Source organism: Agrilus planipennis, unplaced genomic scaffold (assembly GCF_000699045.2).
Source record: "Agrilus planipennis isolate EAB-ADULT unplaced genomic scaffold, Apla_2.0 scaffold317, whole genome shotgun sequence".
Lineage (NCBI taxonomy): Eukaryota > Metazoa > Arthropoda > Insecta > Coleoptera > Buprestidae > Agrilus > Agrilus planipennis.
In genome coordinates this window covers 160897-175076 of record NW_020439372.1, presented here as the reverse complement: position 1 = coordinate 175076, position 14180 = coordinate 160897, and the positions used below count along the sequence as shown (strand labels likewise).

General features: G+C 33.5%; 1 protein-coding gene across 29 annotated transcripts in view; it reads right to left on the bottom strand.

Annotated features, from left to right (window-relative positions):
• The window catches only part of LOC108742239 (longitudinals lacking protein, isoforms A/B/D/L), a 124524-nt gene that overhangs the window by 71075 nt on the left and 39269 nt on the right, over window positions 1-14180 (bottom strand). Inside the window, exon 5 of one of the 29 annotated variants that reach the window (XM_025978859.1) lies at window positions 1478-1710. The exons of 20 other annotated variants lie outside the window; for them this stretch is intronic. In XM_025978859.1, coding sequence (XP_025834644.1) covers window positions 1493-1710 — 218 coding nt within the window. In that variant the 3' untranslated portion in view covers window positions 1478-1492. Of the gene's footprint in view, window positions 1-1477; window positions 1711-1869; window positions 2137-4104; window positions 4368-4584; window positions 4803-6671; window positions 6929-8202; window positions 8454-8813; window positions 9007-10734; window positions 10998-11114; window positions 11535-14180 lie in introns of those variants that run through there. 8 more of the 29 variants (XM_025978857.1, XM_025978855.1, XM_025978866.1 and 5 more) reach the window with 8 other exon arrangements.

The window sequence follows — 14180 nt, the reverse complement described above, 5'->3', positions numbered from 1 at the left end:
CTAGTTGATTAGTTATTACAACACTACTGTGAAATACAGTTGAAAATCCATTTGAGAAAAAATATTCCAAACGTAAACTTTTGCAACACTGAAGTTACTAAACAATGTCGGTAAAACTTCCCTATCACGGCTTTTCTGAAAACTCGAGGAGAAGATGTTTTAAACAAAAAGAAACTTTTTATTTCGGTAAATCACACTCAGATTCATATTCCTGTAATCATCATGATTAGAAAACTCCATTCGTGTTGCCCTTTCCTACCATAACTTTATGATCTAGACAAAAAAATCGAGTGAAGAGCAAGGTGTTTTAAACTATATTTTTGTAAGTAAATATTTTTAGACTGCAATTGACTTTTCAATAGGTAAAGAATATTCCCACTGCTTTTGCTTGCTTGGGATCATAAAGGCAGGAAAAGACAACACGAACGGAGTGAGTACTGTTGTAGTTATATTCTTCTACTTTCATGAATATGGGCCCAGGTGTCACTTATCAAAATAGATTTTCCTCTGTTAAAAATACCACCCCCTGATTTTGTTATCTATGCTTTTCATGGTTGTTTACTAACTGTGATATCACTATAGCATGTATGTAACTTACACCTTATTAAAAAATACAACTTGTTAAATATTTTTATTTAATAGAATCGATTTTTTTTAACTGAATTATACATGTTCTATAACAAATAACTTTTTAATCTTAAGAGTTTTCAGAGTACATTTTCATATGCATTCTAATAACATGAGAACGCAAGTGAACCTTCTGTCTACACTTTTTTGGACAATAAGGACACGAAAACTGTGGCTCTTTTCCACATTCAAGTGACATGTGCCTTCGAAGTGATCGATTTGATCTGTATGCTTTTTCACATGATGTGCAGATAAAAGATGCAACTACAAAAATAAAATTGATAGATACATTAAGGTGGAACTGTTCTGTCAAACTAAGGAGGGTGGTTAATGTATAAAATAACTACCCCCCAGCTGCAGTAGGAATGAACCACAATAAGCAGTTAGCAAAGATGATGAGGTACAATCATGAAGTAAGTACCTCAAATTTTTTAAAATTTACAACTGGTAAAGATAACTTTCAAATCATAAAGTTTCGGAAGACTCCCATCTTCATCACTCTAAAATTTCACTACATAAGCAGTAATATATATGAACCGTTACTTCCTTAACTTCCAAAAGGATTATAAAGCTAAAAATATCCGCACCTCGAGATCGCATAATCCACTGAGTAATATTGAGTACTCAGCCGTTTAGTCGATGATTGACTCGCCACAATCATGCGGCGAGCATCTTACCAGTTTTTGAAACAAAACAGACAACTACAATAATTCATAATCTCCTGTATTTCAAAATGTTAAATATATGTTCATTGAAATCAATTTTATTTATGCAATTACTTGCAAACAAACAATAACTTACATTTCTAAATACTTTCGATTTATAATTGTGTAGGTTACTGTGCTAATTATTCTTTTGTTTGTTTTTACATCATGATTAAATTATGCTTTGTGTAAACGTGTTTTTTCAAATTGCCTTTGAAATTAGACCTGTAATTGCAATTGTCGTGCATGCAGCTAAACTGAGGTTCTTTGCCACATTCGTATTTCTGATGTTGCATGAGTCCTCTCCTGTGTGTGTAGGCTCGATTGCAGGAGAAACAGACGTGGCTTTTCATTGTTCTACGTCCTCGTCCAAAATATACTAAAATCAAAAAATGTCACCCATGGTCATACACGTGCACATTATAATTTTAACATCCAATGCTGATAGCTTTATTTTAGTACATTTTTTACACCATACAAGAAAATCGCATGTCTACACTAACTTTCAGCTAAAAAGATGCAAATTTTTTTGCAGTTATTGTTTAAATTGCTTTATTTGAAATATTATACAGAGTTTAAAAATTGGATACAGATAGTTCTTTATTTCGTTCGTAGTGCGTTATCATGTGGGCTTGAAGGTGACCTTTACGTTTGGCCTTATAGTTGCAATGGGCACACGAAAAGGACGGTTCTTTGCCACATTCGTATTTTTGATGTTGCATGAGCCCTCTTCGGTGTGTGTAAGATCGATTGCAAGAAGAACAGACGTGTCTTTTCGCTATTCTACTTCCTCGTCCCAAATATACTAAAATAAAAAAATGTCACTCATAACTACATACATACGTATTTTAATTTTAGCACCCAATTCTGATAGTTTTGTTTCATCAATTTTTTCACTTTATAATAGCTAAATAAAGATGTTTGTTTACATTAACATATTTTCAATTAAAGGCAGATAAAAAGGGGCGAGATGTACTTTATTATTATGTAATTCCACCGATGTTTCCTCTTCGAATCTAAGCTTTTTTTAAGGCTATAATGTATTTGTTATAAATGCATGATGTTAGTTTTTATTATCTTACATCTTGTATTTATAACAAATATATTACAGCTTTTAATAGCCTTAAATTAGCTGCTTTTAATTGAAAATATCGTAATATATCTGTTTGCCGTAAAATCAGGAGCAGTATTTCTCAAAATGTTGGTTTTAACGGATCTAATGAAACTCGATATAAAACACTATATACAAACTTTATTTACAAATTAATTATTAACTATGAAGTTATGGGTTACAACTGCAGGCACAACGAAGAAAATATGAATTAAAAACGCAAGTAAACAAGAAGACGGAAAAAACGTAACTAACTCTAAATTATGTGACAAAATCAAAAATTGTTCTGGTGCCACCACCAATACCTGGTATGCAACAAAAGAATACCAGCCAGAAGCCAATAAGAGAAAAAAACCAACAAGGTGACTGAAATTATGAAAATTTCCAATAAAATAACATAGGTTGAATAATGATAAGCAAATCTATCTCTAACGACTAAAAAATATTAAAATTAAACTGAAACAGCTTAGATAGATCATTCCACCTCTTTCTAGCTGCTTTTAATTAGAAATATCGTTATATAACATTAGGGAAGATACTACAAAGAATATTTCACTAATTTTTAGTCATATAAGGTTAAATTGTTTGACCTTATAGTTGCAATAACCACATATAAGAGAAGGCGCTTTTGTCGCATTCGCATTTTCAATGTTCTTTTATTTTTAGTATTTTTTTTACATTATATACAATTAATATACGGCTAATGAAAGTCACTAATCTACTCTACTAGAACTTCTAAATAAAACAAATGTAAACTTTTACTACAATTTTTAACAATCGTTAAAACTATTATTTATTTTTTTTTATTTAAGTAAGTCACAGAGTTTAAAATAACGGATGATTTCAAGTGTATTAGCATGTGGGTTTGAAGACTATCTTTACGTTTAGCCTTATAGCTGCAATGAGCACATGCAAAAGACGGTTCTTTGCCGCATTCGTATTTTAGATGTTGCATGAGTCCTCCGCGGCGTGTATACGCTCGATTGCAGTTAAGGCATACGTGTTTTTTAAATGTTCCACCTCCTCGTCCGAAAGGCACTAAAATTTAAACAAAATCACTTAAAGCTACCTATACCTATACATAAGTATAATTTTAAATGTCGATAGTTTTTTATACTTCGTTTACTTTCTGTAGCGATGTGACCTTCAGTTTGACCGGCGCAAAGTAGAAAAGAACAGCACTAGGCCAGAAGAGGAAGGAGACAACTCTCAGTCAAACTCTTAACCGGTGAGGAGCGTATGATCCGTACAGTACTGCACGGAAAAATTGACCATTTTATCCACTACAATTGCATTGCTCAAATGTGCTGTTATTGGTACCAATTACTACTGAAAATATCAACGAAACGTTTATTTATGTTTGAAGACATATTAAAGGCTCTAACGCTTGTTTTCGACTCGCACTACTATACATGATTGAACAAAACTTTTGGCACGTACTGTATGAAAAAGTATGTTTAACGAACAAGAGTCAAGAGTATAATGAGCTTTCTTCTCCCTACCTACGATTTTGCGAGAGCGCATCCAAGACATTGGAAGGAGCACATGGCTAGAGAAAGTAAATGAAGTATATGAAGCATTTTCTTCACTTTATACGTGTTAATGAAAGTCGCCTGTCTACATTAACTTCTAGATATAGACAAGAAAGGTACATTTGCTGAACGGTAGCAAAAAACGTCATTTATTTATTTTATTTAAATCTTTTACAGAGTTCAAAACAACGGGCGATTTCAAGTGTATTAGCAAGTGGGTTTGAATGCGATCTTTGCGTTTAGCCATATAGCTGCAATGACCACATGCAAAAGTTGGTTCTTTGCCGCATTCGTATTTTAGATGTTGCATGAGTCCCGCGCGATGAGTGTAGGCCCGATTGCAGTTAAGGCATACGTGCTTTTTAATTATTCCACCACCTCTTCCGAAATGCACTAAAACAAAAAATATCACTTAAAACTACATAAGAACAATTGTAAATGTTAATAGTTTTTATGAAGCATTTTTTTACTTTATATTTGTTAAAGAAAGTTGCCTGTACATTGACTTCTAGACATGGGAAAAAATGTACATTTTTTTTATTATAATTATTATTAAACCGTTAACAAAAAAAAAACATTATTCATTTCTTTTATTTAAATATTCTACAGAGTTTAAAATAATGGACTATTTCGAGTGTATTAGCATGTGGGCTCGAAGGCGGTCTTTACGTTTAGCCTTATAGTTGCAATGAGCACATGCAAAAGTTGATTCTTTGCCGCATTCGTATTTGCGATGTCGCAAGAGCCCTCTCCGGTGTGTGTAGGCCCGATGGCAGGTAGGGCAGAGGTGCCTTGTATTTGCTTTACCTCGTCCCCTTCCGAAATTCACTAAAATCAAAAAACATATCACTCAGAGCTATATATAAATATTTTANGCGGAAGGCCCTCTTCAGTCTCCTTTCAGGAATCGTGGGAATGGGTGGGTGGTGGTTCGGGTGAGAAAGATGAGACGGACATTATGAAGACAGAAGAGAATGAAAGATTATCTGTGGAATATAACTGCCCCAAGCATTTGCTTAAGTGATCCAAGGAACCCACAGAAAAACTTGAACGAAGACAGACGCACTCGGAATCGAACCGGCGTCCTCCCGAGTGCTAAGCAATGGTCTAAACCTCTAGGCCATGCCGCTCGGTAACTTACAAGATCAACCAGAAGCATACGTACAAAAAAGTATCATTTATTATTTTTTTTATTTAAATACTTTACAGAGTTTAATGCATTTGATGACACACATAGTTCTTTACTTCCTTCGAATGTGTTAGCATGTGAGCTTGAAGGTGACCTCTACGTTTAGCTTTATAATTGCAATGACTACAAGCAAAAAATGGTTCTCTTTCACATTCCCATTTCTGATGGTTGTTTAAAGAACCCTTCAATTTGTATGTGAGTCCACAGTCGTTACAACTGAATCTTCTATGTGTTTCTATCTTATTTGTATCGATTTCAGTTCCTGACTTTTCGGCGCTCTCCTTCCTTACATACATTGACAATGACAAATGACCCGGCGATATGTTAACACGACCTAAACAATGAAAGAATTTTGACGGTTTTATAACAAAAATCACATCAAGGACTTATAATAATCCTATCTTACATTACTATAAAAAGTTTAAACAATACTTTTAGAGAGCAGAAATTCTTTAAAACTCTAAGCTCCTTACTGAAGAATTTCATTTGACTAAAAAAAAAATGTTCGCTAGTTGAACTGAACTATAACAAGTCCTATTAATTTCGGCGTATAATTTCATGTGCTTTCTAAGAAATTTAAAAACGTCAAAAAACTTTCAATTCTTCAAGTGCTATAGGTCCACTCTTCAAAGTATTTAGTTTTTGAAGAAACCTTTTGTAACATTTCTTTGTCAAAGATCATAATAAGGCGGCTTGTGTCTATCGCATAACCCCTCAATAGCATTAGTATTTTGATAAATATCTACATAGTCGACGAGTAAAAAGTGAGAACTACTCAGTCGATGATCGGCTCGTGACAATTATGCGGCCAGGATTGAAATTCACATGATAATTGTTAAATTGTTGTAAATAATTATTTTCTTTCGGACTTCTTTACATCATGAGTAAATTATGTCTTGTACTGATGTGTTTTTTCAAATTACATTTGACTTTTGCTTTGTAGTTGCAATTGTCGTAAACGCAACTAAACTGAGGTTCTTTACCACATTCGTATCTTTGATGTTGTGTCAACCCTTTCCTGTGCGCGTAAGCTCTTTTGCAGGCAAAGCAGACGTGGTTTTTCGCTATTCCACCACCTCTTCCGAAACGTACTAAAACCAAAAGATATCACACATAGCTGAACATCCCAGGTATCTTTGGGTAGGTAGTATATTCGTGCACTAGTTTTTCAACAACAACTTATTGGTATTAAGTTATGCTAATAAAAACGACAAGTAGGTGAAATTATACCATTCTGATTGGGATCTAAAGGCCTTCGTGTGTTGGAGATGGTTCCTAACGTTTCGCTAGGACGAGTGGCGACCTTCTTCAGAGGTCCTCCCATCTCCAACACACGCCGGCCTTTAGAACAGCAAACAAAAGTTGTAATTTAGGTACTTGATGAAAATTCTTAACTAAATTTGTTTAAATATTTAAACAAATAGCAGCTTAAGTTTAACCAAACTTGATAAAAAAGTTATAGGGTAGCGAAATAATAGTCATTTTTCTAATGAAATAAAATAAACACACACAGAATAGTGTAGTTTTATTTGAATTTTTACATGTATCTACATGGTTGTTCATTTACGATCGTAATGCTTTAACAAGTGAACTGTTAGTGAACCTTTCCGTTTAGCCTTGTAGTCGCAATGGGCACATTTGAACTGTGGTTCTTTACCGCATTCGTACTTTTGATGTTGTACTAGCCCTTTCCTGTGTGCGTAGCCTCTATGACAGGCAAAACAAATGTGTTTTTTCACTGCCCTACATCCTCCTCCAAAGTAAGCTAAAACAAAAAAATGTCACGCTCATCTGTATACATTTTTTAATAATAGAACAAAATCCGGTTATGGCGGCGGAACTCGATTACGTTCATTTTAAATGCCGTATATTCCCTTAAAAACGTGCAATTTATGGCATAAATATAGGGTTCACATTCATGAATAAACCTTCTACCCTACATCGACTGGATTGTTGTTTCTACCATAAATAACTATATACATGTGTATATTTATATACCAATAAANTGAAGGAGTTTATTCTTTCAGTGTGCAAGTAGGAAGGCGTGAGCAGGTAAAAGTAGCAGGTAATTACGATCACAAGTGCACTGCATTGGCCACCGCGACCTCGTTAGTTTTCATAATGAAAATATGAAAAAATGGGATATATTGCGGCCTTACGGTGTTGGGTCCATTTATCTCTGGCTACTGAGTATAGGAATACGATCTGTCGCCACCAGAGGTGGCCACGCGTGGCTTATATAAACCACTAGCAGTCGCCATGCGTGGTGTGCTACTAGACACTACTGTAAGATGCTGGTGGTCGTCACCTCTAATTGTGTAAGCCAGGTCTGGTGAACATGACTCTCCTTAAGTTGATATATTGAAAATAAAACTTTTATTTTAACGTAAATGTCGTCTCCGAAATGTCCTCGTCTGACAGGTGGCATTCCTAGATATGAATTGTAACGGTGATCATCGACAGTAGTTAAGTTTGTGCCTGGAAACGATGGGCTGCCACCAACTTCAATAAGTAGCGGAAATGAGAAAAAAAACTTTTGGATATTTCAGTCCCACCAGCCAGTTATGCTGGTGGGCGGGCAGTCCCTCCGGACTACGCCGGTAGGTAGGACGGAAGGCCCTCTTCAGTCTCCTTTCAGGAATCGTGGGAATGGGTGGGTGGTGGTTCGGGTGAGAAAGATGAGACGGACATTATGAAGACAGAAGAGAATGAAAGATTATCTGTGGAATATAACTGCCCCAAGCATTTGCTTAAGTGATCCAAGGAACCCACAGAAAAACTTGAACGAAGACAGACGCACTCGGAATCGAACCGGCGTCCTCCCGAGTGCTAAGCAATGGTCTAAACCTCTAGGCCATGCCGCTCGGTAACTTACAAGATCAACCAGAAGCATACGTACAAAATTTTGTCGTTACGCGTGACCCAACACTACAAACGGAATCATTATAAAAGGCTTTAATTAATTAGTATCCAGGGTTGATAAACATAAACTTTAAGACAGAAATGTAAACTTTACTTACTATTTAAAATCATAACGAACACAATTTAAATTGTTTATTTGTATTTTTTACATTACATCTATATAGTTGGTAGCTGGTAGTGCTTTGCCAAGTGGACTTTTAGTGAGCTTTTCCGTTTAGCCTTGTAGTCGCAATAAACGCATGCGAACTGAGGTTCTTTACCACATTCGTATTTTTGATGTTGCGTCAAGCCATTTTTGTTTGCGTATGATCTTTTGCAAGAAAAACAGGCGTACCTTTTCACGTTGTTACGTGCTCTTCCGGCGCATACTACAATAAAAAATACCAAGCGTAACTTCATATTTTAATGTTAACAACCAAGGCTGCTAAATTAGTTTTAAATAATACAATTATAAAACGATTTATTACACTAATAATTGTTTTGATTTTTTTGCTTAATGATTAAATTATGTTTTCTAACAATGTGCTTTTTCAAATCGCATTTTAGCTTTGATTTGTGATTACAATTGTCGTATATATGCAATTAAATAGATCGCTATTTACTTCATGCACAAGAAAATTCGCTTTTCGATTTCAAAATATATATGTATTTTATTTTCAACTCCTACAAAGAATATTGTTACATTGTGTTGTGGTGTATTTGAATCTTTAATATAATAAAGTGTTCTACGTGTGCTTCTTTATTTATGTTTGATGTGCGTTTTCATATGTGCTGTGAGGTGTCCTTTCCGTTTGGCTCTGTATTTGCAACGGACACATGCAAATGATGGTTCTTTGCCGCACTCGTATTTGACGTGATTATGCAATGATTGGCCATGGCGATATGCCTTTCCACATTTGCGGCACTTGAATCTTTTGATACCTAAAACAATATATATACCTAATTATTAGCAAATAATGACAATAATAAATTGCAAGAAGACTTAATCAATTATACTTTTTAATCATCTACTCACTAGTTAATATAGAGAAGCATTCTAAGGAGATGTTGCGTCAAATATGATTCCACTTGATTTTTTTGTTCTACCAGTTCAAGTAGTATCTGAATTTCAATTTTAACAGCAAAATTATTACATTATAAAATCTGTGTAATAAAATTTCAAGAACATAAAAGCATTGCCACTGTCGATAGCCGCAGCATGCAAAGCCTTGTTACGATTTAGGTAATTCACCCCTATTGATCCACTTGAAACGAAAAGCCTAGAAATCACAGGCATGAACATTTCAAGTGGCTTCAACGTGCTGTTGTTGAATTAATTCGTACATACTACGAAGTACGTAATATAAACGAAATCTTTCAATAACGTTGCAGTACACCCCGACGATAATGACGGATTTTAACACCGATTAAAACAAATCATGCGACTACATATTTTCTGTATAATTTTACATTTTACTCATATTGCTTCAGTCTAGTCAAAAATACTAAAATGTTAAAAACTAAAAGTTTATTTTCCATTATCTAGCAGATCTTACAAAAAACCAACAATTACGATAAGTCCCCCTTCCAGAAATGCCTTTCAGCGCAGTGAATTCTAAGTTCGCTCTCATAATAATACGCCGTCTTGCACACGTAACACTTAAACATTTTTTGTTTTCCACATTCAATTTTGATATGTCTCTGGAGACTGCGAAAAAAGGTGTAATTTTTGAAACAATTCGTACACGTGAATGGTTTCGGCATATCCGAAAGTCTCTGATGGTGAACACTGGATGTAACTAAAAATTATACACAGCCATATTATTGTCATTGTTAACTTAAAAAAATATTTACTTATATCTAAAGAGCATGCTGTAATCAAGGTTGTGTATTTGTTGTTGTATTTCAAGGTATTTATATAAAAGCAAAATATATTTTTAGTTACTTTATTCAGATTAAATACAAATTTAAATAGATACAAACGCTTGATAAACAATACGCTCATAGGGATGGTCGTTGTCAGTTTCATTATTCATTATCTCAATTTTCCCAAACAGCTTTTTACGTGCTTGTTGCACATATATTTGCGTTTGAACATTTTGTGGCAACGGCTACACGTAAACTTTGGACATTGTCCGCATTCGTGATAGACATGACGACTTATTGATGTCTGGCTCTTGTATTTTTTTCCGCATTTTAAGCATCCATAACCATTTCCGTCAAAAATGTACGCTTTCGTCCTTCCTGCACAGGTTGTACAGTATAAATTCCAAGTAGGTATTACAAAATTAAATAACGAATAAACAAATCACAATTAAACAATCAAACCGATTTGTAACATTGTTTTTACCACTATTTACTACAGCGGCATGCTGCAGTGTCACAGTGGTATGCCGCACTGCCACAGTGGTATGCCACACTGCCACAGTGGCACCAAACACTTCCAATGCAGCATGCCGCACTACTATTACAAATTTTTCGATCCACGTTAATCTATCGATTCAACATCAGACCATAATAATATATTAGAAAGAAAAAACAATGAAGGTAGATATCTTTAATAAATGAATACATTAATAGGTTTTTAAAATATTAAACACAATTAAAACAAATTACATACAACATACGTTATTTCTTCTTGTAACACTTAATATCCAACACAATTCAAACTTTCTTTCATATTTTTCATGTTCTATGTCTCCTTTTAGTGTGCAAAACTAAGTGCTCGTTTCTCTTAAACATCTGAAAACAATATTCGCACTGATGTTTCCCAATTTTTCCGCATTCGTGTCGTGCATGTCTCATAGCAGTGTCTTTGCGTTTGTACAATTTCAAACAGCGAAGACACTGATACTGCTCGCCGTATTTGAAAGTTATCACTCTAAGTTGACTCTTGTAATTTGTGACGGTAACTTCGTCGAATTCGGCACTGCCTAAAAATAAAATTGAATTAACAAAAACTTTATTTTATTAAACCTACAAATACAACTACACTTTTAAACTATAATAATAATAAAAATAACATCCTCGAATAATAAAAGTGGTCAAAGCTAGATTCACAATTTATTTCTGACATAAATTAGGTACAGTAATTATAACACGTATACTATTAGTTACTATTATTAATTCTAAACTTTGTGCTTGTCAACATCGTCACCAGTTAAAGTTAAGTTATAAAAGAGGTAATTAAGCAGTTTCAAGTTGCATCAAATATTTGTCGTCCCTGCTGTGCTTTCTCCGCATATGGGCTACTAAATGTTCATTTCTCTTAAACCTGTGAAAACAATGGCCGCATTGGTACCTCCCGATTTTCCCACATTCCAGTCGTAGATGTCGGGTGGCTGTATCCCGTCGATTGTACAATTTTAAACAGCGAAGACATTGAAAATGTTCGCGATTTTCAAGTATTATCACTCCAATTTGAGTTCTGTGATCTGTATCGTTGTTATCATTGCAAAATCTGAAGTCGTCTGAAAAACGAAGATGAAATTAATCCTAATAAATGGATACCTGGTAATACCTGTTAATTTATCTAACAAATCAAAAAAGATACGATATTATAACAGAAACGGAAATCAACAATAACCAAGGCAAAGAAATAGGTACTATTCTAACTATTGATGGTGCACAACTAATATAATACGTAATTACTTTTCAAAAATTAACACAACAATTATTTCAACGACGTATATTTAAAATATCACTCTTACAATTGCTTCAACCAAAGGATCACTATCAAAAGATGTCTTACATTTAAAATTATTAAAAGAAGCCATATACATTGTTCACAACTTCTTATTGGACCTTTGATAAAATATTTGTTAATTAAGAATATAAGTTAAATAACCGTTTCTTTATACCTAATTCTCGAAAAAATCAAGATAAAAATAATTACAATAAATTATTAGTAATTTATTATTTAACTAAACTTGTGAACATTATGAAAATGTGCTGTTAATGTGGTTCTTCTGGTAAACTTCTTATTACATACTGTACAAAGGAACTTTTTCGCTGTCACGCATTCAAGACGTAAATGTCGACTCAATGATCCCTTTCTTTTGTATTTCCTTCCGCAGTGGTGACAAGAAAAGGCATATAATAGTGAGTATTCTGAAACAAATCACAAAAAGTTACAATCACGAATTTTTATAAAGCTGCGGATAATCAGAAAACCTTGCAATTTTTTTAAAAAGGTGAAATACTTACCTACAAAAATATCATAATACATTCGAACTCTGATTGGCCAGCATAGGTGACAATTGACTCTGTCTGCTCAAAATAAATACATTCGATTGGCCAGCGTAGATGACAACTGACTGTCTCTGCTCAAAATAAATACATTCGATTGGCCAGCGTAGACGACAACTGACTGTGCCTGCTCAAAATAAAGAGAGATACACGATGTCTCTGCTTTATTAGGAACACACTTCCGATGGACTTTCTTACTTTCCGTCGTTAGCCAACCCTAATATAATATCAAGTGTCGCAGTGAAAATTTATGATGTGATAACAAGAAAATTAGCAAATTAGAAACAATTTAGCCAACACTTTATTAACATGAAATTAATTTATTTCTAATCTTAATGTTCTGTACAACAAACAAGTAATAAAGTTACAAAAACTTATTTATGCTAACAATTCTATGCATCTGTGATGCACGTAAAAGACTAAACAGTTTTAATATAACAACATAATAAAAATAATATTATTAATAATAATGATAAGTTTCATGTAAAATTATACAACAAACCGTAATTAAAACCATTGTACTATGTTCAGATTAACTTGATTAAAACAAACAAAAAATAATAGCAATGATACAATATTATTTTTTTAAACAATAATATATGTACCTAATTAAAGCAATTAAAATTAATAACCATTCACCATAACCCTATAACACTACATTTAATTAGATTTAAATAATTTTAAATCGTCAGAATATCAACTAAACAATTTACCCCGTCAATAGAAATTAATATAAAATATGCAAACCTCTTTAATCAACTAGATAAATCAAATTTTGTTTATTTGTATAATGGATATTGCACTCTGACTAAATGAAACTTTTCAACTGAATAAGGGTAGATACTTGAAATTAATAAGTGGTACTATTGCCCTTTATGTGTAAAATTATTTCAAATCAATCAGAATCCTTTTCTAACTCGTAACTTAAAAACATTTTAATTCACACTTACTTTAACGTTTTACAGCAGTGTTTGAAAGTTAACAACAAATGAAAATATGTATATAAACAAATATCTATCTATATGTATAAAAACTATTCATTTATACAACGTGAACAAGAATCAGTTAAAGCCAAGCACCATACAGCTCAATATATTTGGTTTTGCTGAACAACATTAAATATTTCGTATTAATTTTTCTTTTCTTGTTTTCTAATACCTATATAAACATAAAACCTTATTACACTTTAAAACTTACGTATCATAACTACGTAAGATATATATATATAGATATAATCTTCTTTAAAAATATATATATCTTTAATAATAATAATAATATGTATAGAATTTCATAGGCTACTTTTTTATAAGGCACTAATTTTCATTTCTTGAAGGCATCAATTATCTCAAGCTTTTCAGTACTCAGATGTCTGATTATACATATTAGTACGTTAACACTCAGGCAAACTTCTTAAGGGACTGGTCATAAATTACGTAATGCAGATTGGGGGGGGGGGTTACGATTTCAGAATGTATTTAAAATTAAATAGTTTGGATTGGATATTAAAACTAATTGGAAAAAGGGGAATGCAGCCGGGGGTTACGGCCACGGCTCTAAAACATGGGGGTGAGAGGGGTCAAGGTTTGTGCCACACAATTTAGGAATTTATTTAAAATTGAATGGTTTGTATTAGATATTAAAACAAAATGGATGAAGGGAGAATGCAGCCGGGGGTCACGGTTATGGCTCTACTACATGGGGGGTGAGGGGTCGAGGTTAGCGCCACACAATTTCAAAATTTATTTAAAATTGAATTATTAGTATTGGATATTGAAGCGCCCTTTTCTTTAATTCACGCCGCCTAAACAAACTTGGAAGAAGGGGAAGAGGAATGGGGAATCGGTTAAGAATTTATAAACTTTACATTA